Source organism: Bufo bufo, chromosome 6 (assembly GCF_905171765.1).
Source record: "Bufo bufo chromosome 6, aBufBuf1.1, whole genome shotgun sequence".
Lineage (NCBI taxonomy): Eukaryota > Metazoa > Chordata > Amphibia > Anura > Bufonidae > Bufo > Bufo bufo.
In genome coordinates this window covers 270,894,934-270,916,545 of record NC_053394.1, presented here as the reverse complement: position 1 = coordinate 270,916,545, position 21,612 = coordinate 270,894,934, and the positions used below count along the sequence as shown (strand labels likewise).

General features: G+C 43.1%; 2 protein-coding genes across 5 annotated transcripts in view; one reads left to right on the top strand and one right to left on the bottom strand.

The window, feature by feature from the left end:
• LOC121003240 (ropporin-1-like) overlaps positions 1–1,529 on the top strand; it is a 75,692-nt gene extending 74,163 nt beyond the window's left edge. For both annotated transcript variants that reach the window (XM_040434909.1, XM_040434910.1), the window contains exon 5: positions 1,463–1,529. In XM_040434909.1, the coding sequence (XP_040290843.1) occupies positions 1,463–1,529 (67 nt within the window). The remainder of the gene's footprint in view (positions 1–1,462) is intronic.
• LRRC20 (leucine rich repeat containing 20) overlaps positions 1–21,612 on the bottom strand; it is an 801,757-nt gene that overhangs the window by 375,611 nt on the left and 404,534 nt on the right. The window lies entirely within an intron of this gene.

Here is a 21,612-nt window from a genome sequence, read left to right as displayed (position 1 = left end):
TCTATCTACAGAGCTATGTAAGGACTAGTTTTTTTGTGGTGCAAGCTGTAGTTTTTATTGGAATTATTTTGGGGTACATACAACTTTTTAACCCCGTAAGGACCCCGGACGAGAATGCTTGTCCTAAATGGCCGGTACTTGGTGCCCCAAGACAAACATTCTTGTCCTGTGGTCCTTCTGTTCCCCCATGTACGATGCTGCGATCAGTGGCAGGGATCCGGCTGTTACTGAGAGCCGGATCCCTGATGCATCCACCAGCATTGGTGATGACTCCAATGCCGGTGGATTAACCCCTTATATGCCACGGTCAGTGCTGACCACGGCATATGGGAGGTTTGCGCTCCCTCTCCTCATCTATCGGGTCCCCGCACTGCAGTGACAGGGACCTGATGGTTGCCATGGAAGCCACAAGCCATTCAAAGGCCTTGGGGCCCGACAGCTATGGAGGCCTATGAGGCTGAGTCTCATAGGCAAACTATCAGTGTATTACACTGTGTAATATACTGATAGTTAATGCAGTACAAAAAGTGTTTAACCCAGGAGTTTTTTTTTTTTTTTGTGTTTTCGTTTTGCGCTCCCTTTTTCTTTTTCAAAAATGCTTTTATTGTTTAAAACCAAAATAAATATAAAAAATAGACCAATTAGGTATGTCAGCGTCTGTAACAACCTGCTCTATAAAAATATCACATGATTTACCCTGTCAGGTGAAAACCATTAAAAAAAAAAGAAATCTGTGTAATACCAAACGATCAAAAAGTATTAGGTACCCCAAAATAGTACCAATCAAACCGTTATCTCATCCCGCAAAAACTGAGCCTCTACATAAGATAATCGGCCGAAAAATAAAAATAATATTGCTTTCAGAAAAAGAAGACACAAAAACATGATTTTTTTCAAAAATGCTTTATGTAAAGCTGAAACAAAAGAAAAATAACAGTAGACATATTTGATATAATTGTCTCCATAATAACATGCTCTATAAAAATAGCACATGATCTAACCTGTCAGGTGAACACGGTAAAAAACAAAAAATAAAAACTGCGCCAGAACAGCCATTTTTTGGTTACCTTGCCTTACAAAAAGTGTAATATAGAGCAATCAAAAGTCATATATACCACAAAATAGTACCAATAAAAGTGTCACCTTATCCTATAATTTCCAAAATGGGGTCACTTTTTTGGAGTTTCTACTCTAGGGGTGCATCTTTAAATGTCATATGGCAACTTAAAATTATCCCAATGAAATCTGCCCTTCAAAATCCATATGGCACTCCTTTCCTTCTGCACCCTGCCGTGTGCCGTACAGCAGTTCACGACCACATATGGGGTATTTCTGTAAACTGCAGAATTGAGGTAGTAATTGAATGAAACAATTAAATGAAACAGCAAAAATAACAAATTTTGCTATAAAAGCATGGCCATTGTATGTGGTTTCGAACTCAATGCTTTTTGTTGCTCAACAGGGTTGGACCAGATGGGCTGATTAAGGTATCTGACTTCATTGACAACCCAAACGTGAGACTGGAATAATGAATTAATCCTGGAGAAATCTGAATACAGTTGAGTTCATCAAAATACTACAGTAGCATCACTGGCACATTCCCAACTCAATAAAAAAAAAATTGCATATTAAGGAAGACATTTTTATGAGTTCAAGAAGAAGCTGTAGTTTTGCCATGACAGACTTGTCACTGTAGACTTGTGTGTGGAAAATCTGGATTATATTAAGACATGTTCACGCAGTGGATTTTGATTTATTTTCTGCACCAAAATAAAGCACAGACGGGGTGATTTATTAAGCTGAAATACTCCTAAATTAGGCATATCTCATGCGCACCGCTATCTGTGACTTCTCCGTGCTATCTGGCGTGGGCGGGGAAGGGGGCGGCCGGCAGGCAGGCCTGTCTCATTTTCTATATCTGTTTAAGGTGTAGGAAATGGTCTAAATGTAAGACAGCTATGAAGCTATCTTACATTTAGAAATGGCGCTGGATGCGCAGAAATTATGGAGAGGCCTTCACCTCTTCATAATTTTGGCGGATCCTCTGCCAGCAATGGAACTTTATTAAGACCGGTGTCTAAAACACAAGTCTTAATAAATGTGCCCCAGAATTCGCTCTCAATTTTGTAACTCTTGTTCTTAATGGGAAATCAGTGCAGTAGCTCATAGGGCAATTTTTTGGTGTGATAAGCCACATCACAGAAAAAAAAAAAAACATATTTAGAATTGCTGCACACTCCACAAGTAAATTCCCATTGAACTCACCGAGAGGCCTAAATACCATATCAAAATATAAGTAAAAGATCCATATCAAAAACTGCCTCAAACAGAAAACTACATTAATAAAAGCAGTGCAGAAAAGATGGAATATGGATATGGATTCCACGTTTAAGTTTTCAGCACACTAGTGCAACCATGTGAACATACCCTCACAGTATGGCCTCTTGCACGCAATACACGGGACACCGGCCGTGTACATTTCGCATCACAGATGCGGACCCATTCACTTGAACGGAACTTGAACCACGGAACTTGACCCATTCACTTGAACTGGAACGGAACCACGGAATGCAAGCACTATGGAGTGCTTTCATGGGGTTCCGTTGCGTGCTTCCGTGCTTCCATTCCACAAAAAGATAGAACTTGTCCTATCTTTTTGCGGAGTGGACGGATGGCGGACCCGATTTAAGTGAATGGGGTCGCGATCCGCATGCGGCTGGTCCACGGTTAGTGCCCGGGGCCGCAGCACAGGCACTAACCGCAGCACAGGCACGGGCAGCACACGTTCATGTGCAAGAAGCTTATCATCAAGAGCATGACATATTAGCAAGCCTGAAAAATTTTAAGCAGAACTTGACCTATGGATTTTATGGATCAGCACCATGTCAAATTAAAATGTGGATTTCCTCTTTTCAGCATAAAGCGCAAAATCTGTAACAAATTCCACATGTAACTCATGCAGATTTAGCAGGAATTATTGTGGATTTTTATCACCAATGTAAGTCCCATGTGGATGTACCCTTAGGCCTCCTTCACACGGGTGAGTTTTCCGCGCGGGTGCAATGCGTGAGGTGAACGCATTGCACCCGCACTGAATCTGGACCCATTCATTTCTATGGGGCTGTGCACATGAGCGCTGATTTTCACTTGTGTGTTGCGTGAAAATCGCAGCATGCTCTATATTGTGCGTTTTTCACGCAACGCAGGCCCCATAGAAGTGAATGGGGCTGCGTGAAAATCGCAAGCATCCGCAAGGAAGTGCGGATGCGGTGCGATTTTCACACATGGTTGCTAGTAGATGATCGGGATAGGGACCCGATCTTTATTATTTTTCCTTATAACATGGTCATAAGGGAAAATAATAGCATTCTTAATACAGAATGCTTAGTAAAATAGGTCTGGAGGGGTTAAAAAATAAATAAAAAATAATTAAACTCACATCATCTACTTGTTTGCTCAGTCTGGCTTCTCTTTTGTCTTCTTCTTTGATGACCTGGGAGGAAAAGGACCTTTGGTGACATCACTGCGCTCATCAGATGGTCCATCACATGATCCACGTGTTTGACTTGTGCTGTGACCCCATTTATCTTCAGATTTTATGAATCTTTGGGTGATATATACTGTAAATGGTGAGGTATTCAAAGTCTTTGCAGTTTTACATTTTTAGATGCAGTTTTTTGCAGATTGGTGAACCTCTGCCTGTCTTGGCTTCTGAGAGACTCTGCCTCTCTAACATGCTCTTTTTATACCCCAGACTTAAACAAAAAATGGAGCTCACAAAGTACCCGTATAAAATATTATATTTTATTAAATGAATCTTCACTTGTAAAATGATTTTGACGTTAAAAGGAAAAGGTGACAGCAGAAAACAACTGGTAGCACACATGATACAGGAGTATATGGTATGTGTACAATTGTATAAATACATGTTAAAACATGATGCAGCAAATATAATGATCCATGGTTACATGGAAAATCATCAGGCCCGCAACTATAATAAGGCAGAACAAGCGGCTTCCTTAGGGCGCAGAGACGACGAACCAAAGGGTGGGGGGAGAATGAAGCTTTTTTGTTTTTAAATAAATCACTTGTGTTATATGTTCTACTGTGAAGAAAATATGGGTCTATGAGATTTGCATTCATTACATTATGTTTTTATTTACATTTTACACAGCATCCCAACTTTTTTGAAATTGTGATTGTAGATTAATATTTAAAAATATTATGTATTGAAATGCAACAACTGTGCACCCACTATACGAGCTGTGTATTACTATTTGGGTAAGAGAAAGAATAATTACAAATACTCTTTCCCAATTTATGTATTTTCCCGGTGGAGAAGAAGCCCCGTGAAGGTTTATACTATGAAGTAGAAGTAGGTGGCTTCCAGATTCAGCCCCCTTCCTTCACAGACTCAATAGCCACTGCTTTGTCCGCCTGTATAATGTGTATGCTACGGGTTATAGGGGTTATTAGAAGCTGGTCAGGCAGCACATAGGCTTCCCTACTGAATAAGGCCTCATGCACACTACAGTATTTTTTCACGGTCCGCAAAACGGGGTTCCGTTGTTCCGTTATCCGTGTCCGTTTTTTTTCCCGTGTGTCTTCCTTGATTTTTGGAGGATCACCAGACAAGAAAAGTGAAAAAAAAAAAATATAAGTCAAGTTTGCCTTGAAATTTATAGGAAATCACGGACGCGGATGACAATCTTGTGTGCCTCCGTGTTTTTTCACGGACCCATTGACTTGAATGGGTCCGCAAACCGTTGTCCGTCAAAAAAATAGGACAGGTCCTATTTTTTTGACGGACTGGAAACACGGATCACGGACGCGGATGACAAACGGTGCATTTTCCGAGTTTTCCACGGACCTATTGAAAGTCAATGGGTCCACAGAAAATCACGGAAAACGGAACAACGGACACGGATGCACACAACGGTCGTGTGCATGAGGCCTAAATTGGATTTTCAAGTTATTATAGTAATACTACAAACATGCAAGGAGTTCACTAGTAATTTTAAGAGTACTTATGCATTGTAATTTTGCCCCAAATTCCTCTACAAAATTCAAGATGAATCCATGGAAAAATCCACATTTATTTCATGGGTTTTAATTCAGATTTGCCCCTATGCATTGCAAAGGACGACATCTGTGATAGAAATACACAGCATAAATTCATATACAACAGATTAAAAATCCAAGCCACTATTTAATTTCCTTTGCATTCTTTTTCTACAGCATAAGGACAGGATTTAATAAAATTACATCCATTTCGATGACCCTGTACTATACTGTAGATTTTACACCCACAATTCTGTTAAGGAAATCTGTAATATTTGGCACTTATGAACATAATTTAAAAAATTTATTATTTGAAGTATACATTATAAACACGATGGGTCAGTGGTTAGCACTGGGGCCTTGCAGCACTGTACTTTAACATATGAGGCCGAATTTTCATTTTTTATTTTTTTAAACCTTAACAAAATTATGTCAAAAACAGAGTAAAATATTTTCAAATGGGAACTGATGTACAGGACAGAGGTTCAGCAAAGACATCTTCAAGAAGGAAATCCTACATCAAATGAGGTGCATCTTGCAAGTGAGTAAAGACTGGTCAAAAATAATGAAAACACAAGAAAAACTAGAAAGCACAGTTCCAGAGATATAAATAGAAGGCAGACAAGGAGCCCAGGTGGCCCACATTTTACTCAGAATGGAAAGGTGCATTGCAGATTGAACCATTATAAGCTCAAATTGCATGTGGAGAATCACTTCAGAATACAGTTTTGATATAGTCAAATAATGTTGCTGGGCTGCACTCTATCTGGAGGCGCTGCATGGCGTGTATGCCATTTGCCTTCCCCGCAGCACCTCCACGCTGGGCCACAGGGAATCCTTCATCTTTCTCATCTCCTCCCATGTGACTCTGTGACAAAGGCGTAGAACTGACCGAAATGTCAGAGACGCATTTGTCACATATATCCTAGGCATCTTTTTGCCAATTTATTTGGAGGATATTGAAAATAAAAAATATATTTTACTTGCATCTAAACTTGAGTGTGCAGTGGTATTTTGTTTATACAGTTTTGACATAGTAGGAGAGTCTTCATATTTCCACTGCTTAGCGATACACTGCCTAGCTGAAGCAAATATATGTGCCATCAGCCATCTTAGATGACGAGGTATATCAGACAACCCTATATTCAACAATGCCATAGCAGGATTTGGCGGATTACTGTACTTGGATACTATAGATATTAACTGAAAAGTAGCAAGTGCAGTTATATGTTCTAAAGCCCTTTGCCAAAAAGGGCTTTAGAACATATAACTGCACTGCTGAACTTCAAATTATATATTTTTTTGTCACTAATACATGCCAAAAAGGGCTTTAGAACATATAACTGCACTTCTGAACGGCAAATAGGCCCTTATTTTTTTCCACTTATACACTCCACAAAAGGCTTTAGAACATATAACTACACCGCTGAACGGCAAATAATATATATTTTTTTGCCACTAATACACACCAAAAAGGGCATTAGAACATATAACTGCACCACTGAATGTTAAATATATATATGTTCTAATGCCCTTCTTGGTGTGTATTAGTGGCAAAAAAATATATATTATTTGCCGTTCAGCGGTGCAGTTATATGGTACATTCTAAAGCCTTTTTTGTCATGTATTAGTGGCAAAAAAATATATATTATTTGTCATTCAGCGGTGTAGTTATATGTTCTAAAGCCTTTTGTGGCGTGTGGTGAAGTGAGAAAATTACAGACTTTTTTGGGGTGTTTTAATTTCTTTTTTATTTATTTATTTGATCTAACAGTATGTCAGACAGAGAAATGCCAGGCCCTGCACAGGGGAGTGGCAGAGGCCTAAATGTTTCTGGCGCAGGCACAGGTTGCAGCAGAGTAAGGAGGTGTGGCATCAGGAGTCGCAGCGAGAGGCCTGAGCTCCCGGTGTCATCTAGCAGTTGTGTCTTGACCAGCATCCCAGCGGTTCTTGAATGGTTGACTCGGTCATCCACTTCATCCCAAGTGACATCAGACACCCTCAGCCAAGAGTCGGTGGGTTTGTCAGACACAACCCTTAGTTGGCATGGCCTAGGAGCAGGCCCGGTGCCCTTACCTGTCCTCAAGCTGCCTCTGTCCTTTTCTGTTCCCTCAGCCAGAGAAGTATTATATACTGTGGGCTCAGCTCCACTATATAGCGAGGATGAGCTACTAGAGGACAGTCAGCAGCTACTTGCCAGCCAAGATGTGGAGGAGACATCTGCCGCTTCCTCCAGTAGGGGACTGGAGACGTGGTGCCTAGATATCACGACCACATGAGCCCTGTGGGGGCTGAACTGGAGGAGGAGGACATTGGAGCACAAGCAATATGTAGCAAAATGGGTGATTTTTCTACACAGGTGACAGGAGATGAGAAGCAGGAGCAGCCAGAGGAGCTACGGGGCGATGAGGAAGACGAGGCAGAGGACCCAGACACATCATGGCAGTATGCAGTGGAGATGGAGGCAGAGAGTCCCTCCGAGTCACTTGCACAAATGGCACGATGCAAGCTCACTTGCTTGCGTAGTGACAGCTAAATTGTCACCATTCGGCAGAGGGATGACTTCTGGCTCTCCATCTTGTTGGACCCTTGCTACCACTCCAAAATGGGGGTCTTTTTTACACCAACTGAGAGGGAGGACAAACTTAACTACTATAGAGACATCTAAGGAAGACAGTTGGCCGCTGCCTATCTGCGCCATCGTCCATCCTCTCGCAGGTCTGACCGGGGGGCCCTCTGCGCTCACGTTCCTCTGCCATGGCTGCTGTGGCAGGGTGGGGGTAGGAGCAGCCTAGAGTCACTGATGAGCAGCTTTCTTCATCTGCCTAGTGAGGAAACTACTCACCAGCAGCAGCAACAGCAGCTAGACCTGGAGCAGGACCTAAATCAGCAGGTGGTGGCATACTTGGACAGCACCCTGCCACCCCACATTGAAGATCCGCTGGACTACTGGGCAGCCAAACTGGCTTTTTGGCTGCAACTGGCAGAGTTTGCCCTGGAAAAGCTGTCCTGCCTGGCCAGTAGTGTGGCATCAGAGTGGGTGTTTAGTGCGGCGGTGGCCATAGTTACCCCAAGAAGAACTTGCCTGTCCACCCAAAATGTGGAGAGACTGACCTTTGTCAAGATGAATCAGGCGTGGAACAGCCAGGATTTCCACCCACCAATGCCTGATGCATCAGACTAGATCATCCATGATCCCACACCAACACTTTGACAAAAGAGTCTGGTTTCTTCTGGCTACCTGCTTCAGCTACTATTCTGATGCTGCCACCCGCCTGATGCCACACATCTGATGCCAAGTGCTCCTTCTTTCACAAAAAATCTTCAGCTGGTACTGGTATTGCCACCCACCTCCCCACTCTGTCACCAGGTCATTCTGTGGTCTCCTGATGCTGCTGCCACCTCCACAATATGTCACCTTGACACTCTGTGGTCTCCTGATGATGCTGCTACCTCCACACTATGTCACCTTGCCACTACGTGGTCTCCTGATGCTGCTGCCACCTCCACACTATGTCACCTCGCTACGCTGTGGTCTCCTGATGCTGCTGCCACCTCCACACTATGTCACCTTGCCACTACGTAGTCTCCTGATGCTGCTGCCACCTCCACACTATGTCACCTCGCTATGCTGTGGTCTCCTGATGATGCTGCTACCTCAACACTATGTCACCTTGCCACTCTGTGGACTCCTGATGCTGGTGCTTCCACCTCCACACTGTCATTGTGCCACCCTGTTGCCTCCTCCTGATGCTGCTGCCGCCATCTCCACACTCTTTTATTGTGCCACTCTGTGGCCTCCTGATGATGCTGCTGCCACCTCCACACTGTCATTGTGCCACTCTGTGGCCTCCTCCTGATGATGCTGCCGCCATCTCCACACTCTGTCATTGTGCCACTTTGTGGCCTCCTGATGCTGCTGCCACCTCCACACTGTCATTGTGCCAACCTGTGGCCTCCTCCTGATGCTGCTGCTGCCGCCACCTCCACTCTCTGTCATTGTGCCACTCTGTGGCCTCCTCCGGATTCTGCTGCCACCTCCAGACTCTGTCATTGGGCCACTTTGTTGTCTCCTCATGCTGCTTCCACCTCACCACTATGTCATAGGGCCACTGTGGACTTCTCATGCTGTTCCCACCCTCCCTACTTCATGACTGGGCTGCTATTTTGCCTTTCGGCCTGGCTGATATCATCATTTATTTGACCCTTCTTCTGATCTGTTAGAAGGAAGGAAAAATTAGACGCACAACAGATCCTGTTTATGTAACAGCTGTAAGGCCTGCTTGACATGGACCCTGTTTTGCATCAGAATTGGCTTATGATTTGGTAGCCAAAAGCAGGAGTGGGTACAAAACACAGAAGACATATTCCATTCACGTGTCATATCGGTTTTGGATCCACTCCTGTTTTTTTGGGCTTTAGCAATACTGATGGATTACTAACCAAATGCTGACCGAATGAAGGCAGATGCTCCACAGACAGGATGCATTTTTTGGGCGTTATTGTACTGAGGGATCAGAGGAAGGGCAAAATAATCAGTGACGTCAACACAAACGTACTGCTGACACTCTCTCTACTCTGCACACTGTTGGGGGGCTCTACTTGTATAAGAGTTTAATAGAACAGGTTCTGTAGACATCTATGTGGAATCAGCCTGCGACAGAGTAAAAAGAGTGCGCTTCTTCTTGATGCTAACATTGACCTGTAAGGCTGAGTTCACACTTGAGTTATTTGGTCAGCTTTGCCCCCAAAACTGGCCAAATAAGTGAAGTGTTCAGTGATTATAAGAGCATGTCATTCTGACTCACAGTATTGTTTCACTACCACAGCAGACTCCCTATGCGTGTTACTGCAAGGCACAGTGTTTTACACCACTATAAAGGCTATTTGCAGCCAGGAAATAGCATTTTTTTATGCGATTCACTACGAATAAATTCAGATCGAACCAAATTTTGGGGAAAAATTTGGCTAACCTGCCGAATCAAATTTTTTTGTAATTCGCTCATCTCTAGAAAAGACCTTTGGACAAAACCACCAGGCATGGCTTAATGAGCCTATGCTCAGATGCTCGAACATTAGTTAATGTTCCAACATTAGTTAGAATTAGAGTTGAGCGGACACCTGCATGTTCGGGTTCGCCGGGTTCGGCCGAACTTTGCAAAAAAGTTCACGTTCGGGACCTAAACTTGACCCGAACTTGACCCCGAACCCCTTTGAAGTCAATAGTGACCCGAACTTTGGAGCACAAAAATGGCTCTAAAAAAGTAATGGAAAGGGCTAGAGGGCTGCAAAAAGCAGCAAAATGTGGTTAAGAGCATGGCAAGTGCTCTGCAAACAAAAGTGGATAGGGAAATTACTTCAAATAACATAAAATAATAAAAAATAATAATCTTGATCTAGGAGGAGGAGGTCCATATGGAGTAGGAGGTTGAGGAGTTGGTGGGTGTGGCGGTGCAGGTGGAAGCGGCGGTGGAGGAGGAGGAGGTAGCCAACACTTTATTTTTTTTATTTAATTTTTTATTTAATTTTTTTAAATTGGGGTAGACCCCAAAACAATGGAAAATATAAAAAATAAAACAAAGAGAAAGTGCGCTGGAGTACAACAATGGCTGGGTGAGGCCGGTAAACATGTTTATTCTGCACCAAGGTATGGCCTCATCCATTCAGCGTAACACCTTCACCACCAACTTCAGCACAGCCAGGGGTAAACGACAGCAAGCAGTTTTAAAACGTATCTGTTTGGGGGACAAACCCCACACCGCGCAGGAGCTGTGGACGGGCCTTGAACAACAGACCGATGAGTGGTTTGTGCCAGTCAGCCTCAAGACCGGCCTGGTGGTGTGCGATAATGGGCGAAATCTCGTAGCAGCTCTGGGACTAGCCGGTTTGATGCACATCCCTTGCCTGGTGCATGTGCTGAATTTGGTGGTGCAGAGATTCCTTAAAAATTACCCCGACATGTCAGAGCTGCTGCATAAAGTGCGGGCCGTCTGTGCGCACTTTCGGCGTTCTCACCCTGCTGCTGCTCGCCTGTCAGTGCTGCAGCATAACTTCGGCCTTCCCGCTCACCGCCTCATATGCAACGTGCCCACAAGGTGGAACTCCACCTTGCACATGCTGGCCACACTGTGCGAGCAGCAGCAGGCGATAGTGGAGTTTCAGCTGCAGCACGCACGGTTGAGTCGCTCGGCGGAACAGCACCACTTCACCACCAATGACTGGGCCTCCATGCGAGACCTGTGTTCCTTGTTGCGCTGTTTCGAGTACTCCACCAACATGACCAGTGCCGATAACACCGTTCTCAGCGTTACTATCCTCCTTGAAAAAACGCTCCTGGCGATGATGGAAGAGGATGTGGCACAGGAGGAGGAAGAGGGATCATTTCGTAGGGTTTCCGGCCAGTCATTCCCAAGTGGCTCCGAGGGTGGGTTCCTGCACCCACAAACCCAAGGTACACAATTGTCCAGCCAGGGCACAGTTCTGGAGGATGAGGAGTTAGAGGATGAGGAGGAGGAGATGCAGGAGGAGGAACCATGTTCACAGCAGGGTGGCACCCAGACCAGCTCATGGCCATCACTGGTGCATGGATGGGGGGATACAGAGGACACAGACGATACACCTCCCACAGAGGACAGCTTTTCGTTGCCTCTGGGCAGCAGGGCACACATGAGCGATTAGATGCTGCAGTGTCTCTTCAACGACCGCCGAGTTGCCCACATTCTAACTTGTGCTGATTACTGGGTGGCCACGCTGCTAGATCCCCGTTACAAGGACAACGTACCGTCCTTAATTCCGTCATTGGAGCGTGATCGTAAGATGCGCGAGTACAAGCGCACGCCGGTAGACGCACTGCTGGTGGCATTCCCACCTGACAGCGGGGGCACAGTGGAAGCACAAGGCGAAGGCAGAGGAAGAGGTTGCCAATGCAGCTGGACCACCACCAGCACCTCAGAAGGCAGGGTTAGCATGGCCGAAATGTGGAAAAGCTTTGTCAGCACGCCACAACAACCAGCACCACCAGCTGATATGGAACATCTTAGCAGGAGGCAGCATTTCACCAACATGGTGGAGCAGTATGTGTGCACACGCCTACACGTACTGAATGACGGGTCTGCCCCCTTTAACTTCTGGGTCTCCAAATTGGGCACATGGCCTGAGCTTGCCCTTTACGCCTTGGAGGTGCTGGCCTGTCCTGCAGCCAGTGTATTATCTGAACGTGTGTTTAGCACGGCAGGGGACGTCATCACAGACAAGCGCAGCCGCCTGTCCACAGCCAACATGGACAAGCTCACGTTCATTAAAATGAACCAGGCTTGGATCCCATAAGACTTGTCAGTACCTTATGCAGAATAGACATTTATACCACCAACAAACATACATTCTTGTACTCAAGTCAAGTGCAATGATTCTTTGTTTTCTTTTTTTTTATTTGTCCCAATATTTTGGGGGCTACCTACTCCAATAAAAAAATAAAAAAACATTGTTGGCTTCCTCCTCCTCCTCCATTGCTGCTTCCACCTACAACACCACATTCACCACCTCCTCATCCTCCGACTCCATATCCACCTCCTTCTCTTAGTTGCAGGTTAATAATTTTTAATTTTTAGTTATTTTATTTTATTTTAAGTTATTTCCCTATCCACATTTGTTTGCAGAGCAGTTGCCATGCTCTTAAGCACATTTTACTGCCTTTTACATCCCTCTAGGCTTTTCAAGGACTATTTTAGAGCCATTTTAATGCAAAAAAGTGCCAATTTTAGTGCCCTACATTGAAAAAATTCTTATTTTCAATTGGCAGGTGACATTTTAAAATTTTTGGCGTATACAAACCCCTGCTGTGCCTGGGTGACAGGGGCCTAAATCTCTCAAAATCCTCTGTTTTATTGCTGGGTGACAAGAACCCACTTTTGCCGTGAATGAACCCCTGCTGTGCCTGGGTGACAGGGGCCTAAATCTCTCAAAATCCTCTGTTTTATTGCTGGGTGACAAGAACCCACTTTTGCCGTGAATGAACCCCTGCTGTGCCTGGGTGACAGGGGCCTAAATCTCTCAAAATCGTCTGTTCTATTGCTGGGTGACAAGATCCCCCTTTTGCCATGAATGAACCCCTGCTGTGCCTGGGTGACATGGGCCTTGTTCTCTCAAAATCCTCTGTTCTATTGCTGGGTGACATGAACCCCCTTTTGCCGTGAATGAACCCCTGCTCTGAATTGCTGACAGGGAACTAAATTTAGTGAAAACATCTGTTACTGATCGGAAGATGCGCGACTACAAGCGCACGCTGATGATGGCATTCCCACCTGACAGCGGGGGCACAGTGGAAACACAAGGCAAAGGCAGAGGAGGAGGAAGAGGTCGCCAACGCAGCTGGGGCACCACCAGCACCTGAGAAGGCAGGGTTAGCATGGCCAAAATGTGGAAAAGCTTTGTCAGCCTTGGAGGTGCTGACCTGCCTTGCAGTCAGTGTATAGTGTGAATGTGTGTTTAGCACGGCAGAGAGCATTATCACAGGCCGCAGCCAATGTGGACAAGCTTACGTTTATTAAAATGAACCAGGCATGGATCCCACAGGACTAGTCCGTACCTTGTGCAGAATAGACATTTATACCAGCCTCAACCATCCATTCTTGTACTCAAGTGCACTTATTCTTTGTTTTATTTTGTTATATGTCCCAATATTTTGGGGAATACCCCAATTAAAAAAAAATAATTAACACAAATCAGTGTTGGCTACCTATTCCTCCTTCACCGCCGCTTCCACCTACACCGCCACGTCAACCTACACCGCCACATCCACCGCCTCCTCAACCTCCTACTCCTAGATCCAGATTGTTATTTTAAATTTTTCTGTATTTTATGTTATTTTAAGTCATTTCACTATCCACATTTGTTTGCAGAACAGTTGCCATGCTCTTAAGCACATTTTGATGCCTTTTGCAGCCCTCTAGCCCTTTCCAGGACTATTTTACAGCCATTTTAGTGCCCAAAAGTTCGGGTCCCCATTGACTTCAATGGGGTTCGGGTTCAAGTTCGGGTCAAGTTTGGGTCCCGAACCCGAACTTTTTTCAAGTTCGGCCGAACTCGTCAAACCCGAACATCCAGGTGTCCGCTCAATTCTAATCTTGATACATCTTAAAATGTATACTATCGTGCGAAGAAACAGCATTTTACAAATGTAAATCCTAGCAACCAATGAGAGCTCTAATTTAGAGATTCTATCTAGTGTTGGCGTAAGCTTATCTTTCAGTACTTGTATTGTACTGTATATTTGTCTCAATGATTGAGACAACTGGAAAGCACAAGGTGATACCTAAATACAGAACACCAAGTGAAGGGAAACCTAATTATAAATTGGCCAATCTAACTGGATCCGAAAGGATAAGTAGAACCAGAGACTTGGAGGCATTGAGGTTATAATAAGAAACCTGTGATTCCAGGGGCTCTATCACTAGTGAAAAAAATAACAGGAGATAGTGGGCACCCTGATGAGTTCCATTGCTAATGGAAAATGAGGTAAACAAGAAACCAGAGGCCATGACCTTGGTATTTGGACTAGTATAATATTGGGACATCACTTCCTATTTTACAAAACTTGAAAAGCCGATTTAAACAGTATAGCCTCCAGGTATCTACAATGCACCGTATCAAGGGCTTTCTCAGCATCAAAAGACAGAAATTCATCTGGGGTCCTGGAGAACCTCATGACCTAGAGAAACCTGTCCTTAGTCTATCTACCTGCTAAAAATTCAACCTGGTCTAGGGATGCCAAGGTCAGAATTACCCGCGGGAGAATAAAAAGCTCAGTATATATTTTGAGATCACAGTTTATCAAAGGACTAAAATTCTCTGTTTTAGTATGGGAGCATGTTCCTCATTTCTGTTTTGTTTATTGATATCCTGTGTTTCTGACCTCGGCTTGTCTTCGGACCACTCACTGTCTCCCATTCTGGTACTGCATAGCCCATCTGGTTCTGACTCTTTTCTGACGCCTCTGGTATTGTGTTTGTCTGTCTGTCTCTGCACTTAATTATCGTAGGGATCGTCAACCAGAAAAGGTCTAGCCATCTAGGACTTGTACTGCAAGTAGGTAGGGAAAGTGTGGGGTTGCAGTCCAGGTCCTCACTATCCTTCTCTGTATCTATTAAATGTTTGCTCCTGAAATCTTTTGTAACTGTATTTTAAGGGTATTTTTAAGTAACTGAATGGTTCGCCCCTTTAATTCAGTTTAATAATCTGTGTAATAGTTTATGTTTCCCTTGTAATGAAGTGGGTTCGAGATAGTACCCATCCCCTATTGTACTGATAAGACCACATTCCTGAGTAATCTCAGAGACATGCGTGCTGCACACTGGAGGAGGGGCTAACAGGTTAAAACATTGTGACCCACATTTTCTTAGCAGACTACACCAGGCCCTCCATTCTAGGTGAGTAGGACTGCCCTATCTTTCTTGCACACCCTGGGGTGTCGATCATGTGTTATAACGGGGTAGACAGCCATGGGTTATACCTTGATCGATGGATTCTCCACCCTATTTTGGCTAGTGATGTTTATTTACTTTTTCTTCTGTATGTGATTTCATTGGGATACCGTATATTTAATTACTTTGTAAATATATTTAATCACGTAGCCTGCGTAAGCTTATTCATTCCTATATCTTTCGAATTCACTTTACGTTACAGTAACAGAAAAAGTCCTGACAAGAAAGGAAACATACGTTTTATATCAAACTTTGTGGCTACCTGCCTCTTTGTGCTGTAGATAGGGTTCCCAGCCCCGTTGTCTTTAAAATCATAAATCACAGCAGAAGGTTTCTTTTATATATTTTATTTGCAATGGATTGCGGCGTGAGTGTGCGAATGTTTTCGGTCGTGTCTGGCCTTCGTCAGGCACTGTGCTGCCGGAGGTAGAGGGGATGCATATAGCGTACAGAGATGGGGCCTATGGCCGCCGAGATGTGCGATAGTGGCACTATCGCACATCTCGGCAGCCATAGGCCCCATCTCTGTACGCTATATGTATCCCCTCTACCTCCAGCGGCACAGTGCCTGACGAAGGCCAGATACGGCCGAAAACGTTCGCACACTCACGCCGCAATCCATTGCCAATAAAATATATAAAAGAAACCTTCTGCTGTGATCTATGATTTTAAAGAAAGGAAACATATACATTTTATTTCATACTTTTCACAGTTTTTCCTGTATTTTTTTTTTTTTTTATATTATATCTGTTATCTAATGGCACAAAAGAAAGGTCTAATGTGTCCTGAGGAAAATAAAAATCATGTAGTTTGAAACAGAAATGAAATAGTTATTTGCAGTTAGATAGGCCCTTTTTTTAACTCACTGAGAGCCATACATAAAATTGTAATACCACTGGACAACTCCTATATATGTGTTAGGCATTCCCTACTGGAATCTGCAGGCTGCAAATTTTTTCCTTTTTGGTTTTTTAACTACGTCTTTGTAAAGAGAAACAGGACTAAGGGGGGGGGGCAAACAATAAATTACATTATTCACACAATTTTGGAGCTATTTAGATTAGACAGCAACATTTATAAAGGGTAGGAATAACTTTAAATGAAAAGTGCAAAAATGGATAGAGTGGCAGAGTCATGCCAATGTTCTATATACCGTGCCAAAAAAATTACATTTCACATTGAAAATAAATTGCTATAATTTACATGAAGATGAGTCTACTTTACATTCAATAGCAGCAATGCAAGCACATGAGGGAATGTTTACAAATTGTATTTGATTGTTATAGTCAATCACGTTTTGTCATTTATGCTTCAATCTATCAATATGTGAAGTGACTTTCAGCAAAGAAAAAGTACACTATAAACATATGAACATGTCCATAAAAATTTCCCCATAAATAGGCCATAAACAATTATTATTATTTTTTTGGAATAACAGATATAATTTGTAATTATATATGAGTGCACTGCTGAGCAATCTATCATTAAATGTGCCTTTTCCATGTGATTAGTACAATTTGACGAATAAAACTCCTAAAATAGATTGAGTTTATGCACTATAATAAATCATTTTCAAAGCATGGCTGATGGAGTGACTTCTATGATCAACCTAAAGAGCAATATTAAAAAAAAAGTCAGGAAGGAGACTACTGGAAAATTCATAAGGGCTGGACCAGTCTTCAAGCAAGAAAAACTGGTCAGAAACAGGAACAGAAAAAAAGTACCAGCAAAAAAGTCATAGCCTAAGGCCTCATGCACACAGCCGTGTGCTGGACATGCCCACGCTGAGGACTGCAATTTGCACGGGCACCAACCGTGTGCCCACTGTCTGCAGACGAGGACCTATTAACTTGAATGGGGTCTGCAATCCACATCTGAGTAGTGCATGCACTACTTTTTTGCAGTGCAGAGGCATGGACAGAAAACCTACGGAGGCATTCTGTAGTGCTTCCATGGGCTTCCAATCTGTGCCTCCGTTCTGTACCATATCTTCCAGATTGAGAACCCATTCAAATGAACAGGTGCACATCCGTGATATGGTGCGCATATGACCGGTGCCCATTTATTGTGGACCAGCTGATTGTGGTCGCAATATGGACACAGACCTGCAGCGGTCGTATGCATGAGGCCTAAACCTTACCATACACTTTAGAAAGCTATCATCTGAACATTTGTTTGTTTAAAGGGTTTCTACCACCACAGTTTGACCTAATTAGCTGTCAGACACTAGCGATCTGACATAAGCAGGGAGTGGACTGCAACTGGGACCCACCACCATTGGAACAGCAGTGGTGGGAATCGGTGCAGTGAGTATACCCGCCGCTATTTTTTAAAATTGCAACCAATGGGCAAGCTTTTTATTCTGTTGGAATAACACTTTAATACCCCTGCAAAACAAAAAACCTGCTGGATGATATATGTTTTCAAATTTCACAGCAACCTGTTTACAATATCAGATTGTGCTTCACCAGTCCCCTCTAGTGTGAAATTGATATATCTAAGAAGAAAATAAAAGAATGAAGTGTAATGAAAGTAACTTTGTAGACAATTAGAACAAAGCCAGTTTTTAAGGTTGGGAAGAGTTCGCTGGGTGTTAGGTCTGCCTCAGACAATTATTTCAACTTATCTGACAGGGAAAATGTCTACATAACAACCTTCAATTCAGTCTGCTAGGAGTACATGTGAGGATCAATGATGCTATGATTGCGTATAAAGTGGAGATAAGCAATCATGTAATTGTCTATTCAGTGACAGCGATGAGATGCTAAACAAAAAAGGAAAGTCAACTAAGCCAGGCATTCATGACACTGACCAGGAACGGTTAGCTGGGACCAAGGATTTACAAAAACAATATTCCTGTTTGGCAATCTGTGGTTTTCAAGCAGATATAGAATTATAATTGAAAGTAAAGGTGGATTTACAAGGGGGAATTGTCGGGCCGATTATTGAACCAATTAACAAACGTTTGTACGAACACTCGTTCCCAATAATCAGCCAGTCTAAATGTGCTGCAGATAACTCAACGAACAAGCAAATCGGTTATTCACTGGGTGAATTCATAATTTATGCAGCACAGAACATTAGTACAAACACTTGTTCCCAATAATGAGCCAGTCTAAATGTGCCGCAGATGACCCAACAAACAAGCAAAACTGTTGTTTACTTGGTGAATTTATTTGTATAGGTGATCATCCTGTGTAAACAGTGCAAAGAAACTTGAATGAGGACGAGCAATAGCAGCAGCCATCACTCGTCATCATACAGTGGAGGTAATTACTGCATGTAAATTAATCTCTTTAGCTCTAATGACAAAGAGGCAGTTATTGGGAAGCACTGGTCCTCTGACGATGATTGCCTGCTCAGTTGGGGTGTGTAAATATGCTTAACCACCAAATTGTTTTTCCCGAGCTCAGCACTGGCTGTGGGAAAAGTACTTCCTTGGGAGCTTGGCTTGGGCAGAAGTGGAAGGAGGGCTGCTTTAGGGGCTATCTTCGTTTGAAAGCTGGAATTCCAGGCTTTCATACAAGACCAAACGTATTAACAGAATTAGCCCAAGATAAACAGGAGCTATCACTGTTAGAAATCGGGTCAGGAAAAATTGCAGGTAAAACTTGCTTTTATTTTCACTTTCAGCTATATTCACTGCATCCAGATTTCTAACAGTGATATCTTCCCATGTAGGGAAGACAATTCTGGTATTGTTTGAAAGCTTGGAATGACAGATTTCAAACAATATATCTAGCTGCTACCAAACCAGAGATATGAGCAGTTATACAACCCCCCGTTCAGTCTGGAAGAGGAGGGGGGCAGTTTCAGAGCTGACAGCCTGCAGGATAGCTGCCCCCATAATCATGTTCAGGAAATTGCATATTTTTTTATTCTACCAGAAAATAAAAACAGATAGATAAAAAGGATATGTGTCAAGCAATTTTTCAAATTGTTTTGAGTAACAAAATATTCTATCATTTTACATACAAAGCTGGTTATCCTGCTGTCAGCGCTCAATGCTGCACTGAAATACATTGTCAGTACAGCTGTGCTAGTCTAACTTAATGGAGAGGACTCCTGTGCGCATGCACAGCAGTTCTGACAATCTATTCAAACACAGCTCTGAGCGCTGACAATGTATGAAGGAAAATGAAAAATGGTGATCTGGAATCTTTATCTTCAGTACTACTCATGTGATAACAGATTCTACTGTCATCTGTCAAAGCTGCATTGAAATACACAGTCCAGACTGCTGTTCTGTTCTAACATAATAGAGAGGACTTGTGTGCATGCACAACAGTCCTGACAATGTATTTCAATGCATGAATGCAGACAGAAGGGAAATGGGAAAAAAATAGTTATCTGAACTCCTTATTTGCAGTACTACGTACTATGTCAAAATTGGGGTGACAGATTCCCTTTAATAGGAAATGGGCACACCCCAGTATGTGTAATATAATGTGAACATGATTTCATTTTATCTAAATAGATCTAAATCAAATTTCATGGCTGAGAAAGGAATAACCTACAGTAAGTGCTGGCCCTAAGTGTCTGGAATTACGGAAACATCCGAGTGGCTGGCACTACACTGTTTCTGTCATTTTCAGTAACAGTAAATGGGAGCTATGCTAACAGCGGAGCACAGCAAGCAACACTGTTTCCATAATTTAGGAGTTACAAAACCAGCATAGCTTGCTGTACTATTCTGTTTGCGTAACTCCTATTCGCTGCTCTGAAAGGAACAAGCCGAGAACTGTCCATTCAAATATTTTCATAATTCTTGTTAATGAGCTTTAAGGCTCATTAATACGGCCGTTGTTCGGCCGTTCCATGCATTGAGGGCCGCAATTTGCGGTCCCCAATGCACGGGCACCATCTGTTCTGCTGCCGCGATGGATCCGCACCCATTTAAGTTTAATGGGTCCACAAAGGCACGGAGAGAAACGACATGGAAGCACTCCGTAGTGCTTCCGTGGGGTTCTGTGCCTTTATTCCGCACCGACATTCCGGACCCATTCAAGTGACCCATTCAAGTTTTTTGCGGGCCGCAATACGGACACAGCTGGGAAACGGCCGTTAAGCAGATGTTCATGAGTAGTTAAGCAGATGTTAAAAATATGGCTACCTGCAGTTACCATTAGGGGGAGCTAAGCACATAGATTTATACAGTTACAATTAACCCAATACTACATTTATAAGTGGTTTGTACAGTCTTCCCTAGAGGCAGCTCCAGCTAACACTCACAGAGGGAGGGGGTTCCTGATTGCACCTCTGCAATAGATCAAGAAGTAATTTGCCTAGTGCATACAGAAACAGCTTGCACATTTTCTTAATTTCCTCCATCTTCCTCCGACTCTGAACCCTGCTCTACTTTATTACTGAAATAAGCAGTTATATCATTTATTATTTGACTAAATGTATTTTCAGCACACATAGATGCAAGCTATAGATCAAGCACTATTACAAAGCAAAATATTTCATTTACTCTACAAATCACAAGAGGGTCATGCTTGTTTAGATTCATCAGCAGTCTGCCAGCCTGTAAACAAGCTATAATTCTAAAAGGATTGCAAGATAACAAGTTAGTTACTTACTTACTTCAGGAGCACAGGACATTAATTGAGAGCTCAGTGCAACACAAAGCATAAAGTGATTACAATATATACACAAACAATTATTTACAACAGTATCTGTTCTCATGCAAAACTTCACAATCCTGTTTGGCCTAAAGATAGCGACGTATATGCTTTAGATAATAGCTAGGGTTGAGCGAATCAAAGTATCTGAAGTGGAAAAATTTGATTTGGTGCTAGGTTAAATTTCCTCGTGCCAAAAATGGCAGTAAAAAACATACCTCATCCTTTTGGGCGCGAAGATGCCACCGCTGCCATCTTGATTGAAATCCCACATGAAATCTCATGATGACGTCATCATACACTGTAAGAGATTTCACGTGGTATCTTCAATCAAGATAGCCGTGGCGGCGCTCAAATGGATAAGTTGAGTATTTTTGTTTACTGGATTAACCCCTAAAAGCCCTCACTATTATTCTAAGTTGCCATGATCAGCGATGACTGTGGCATCT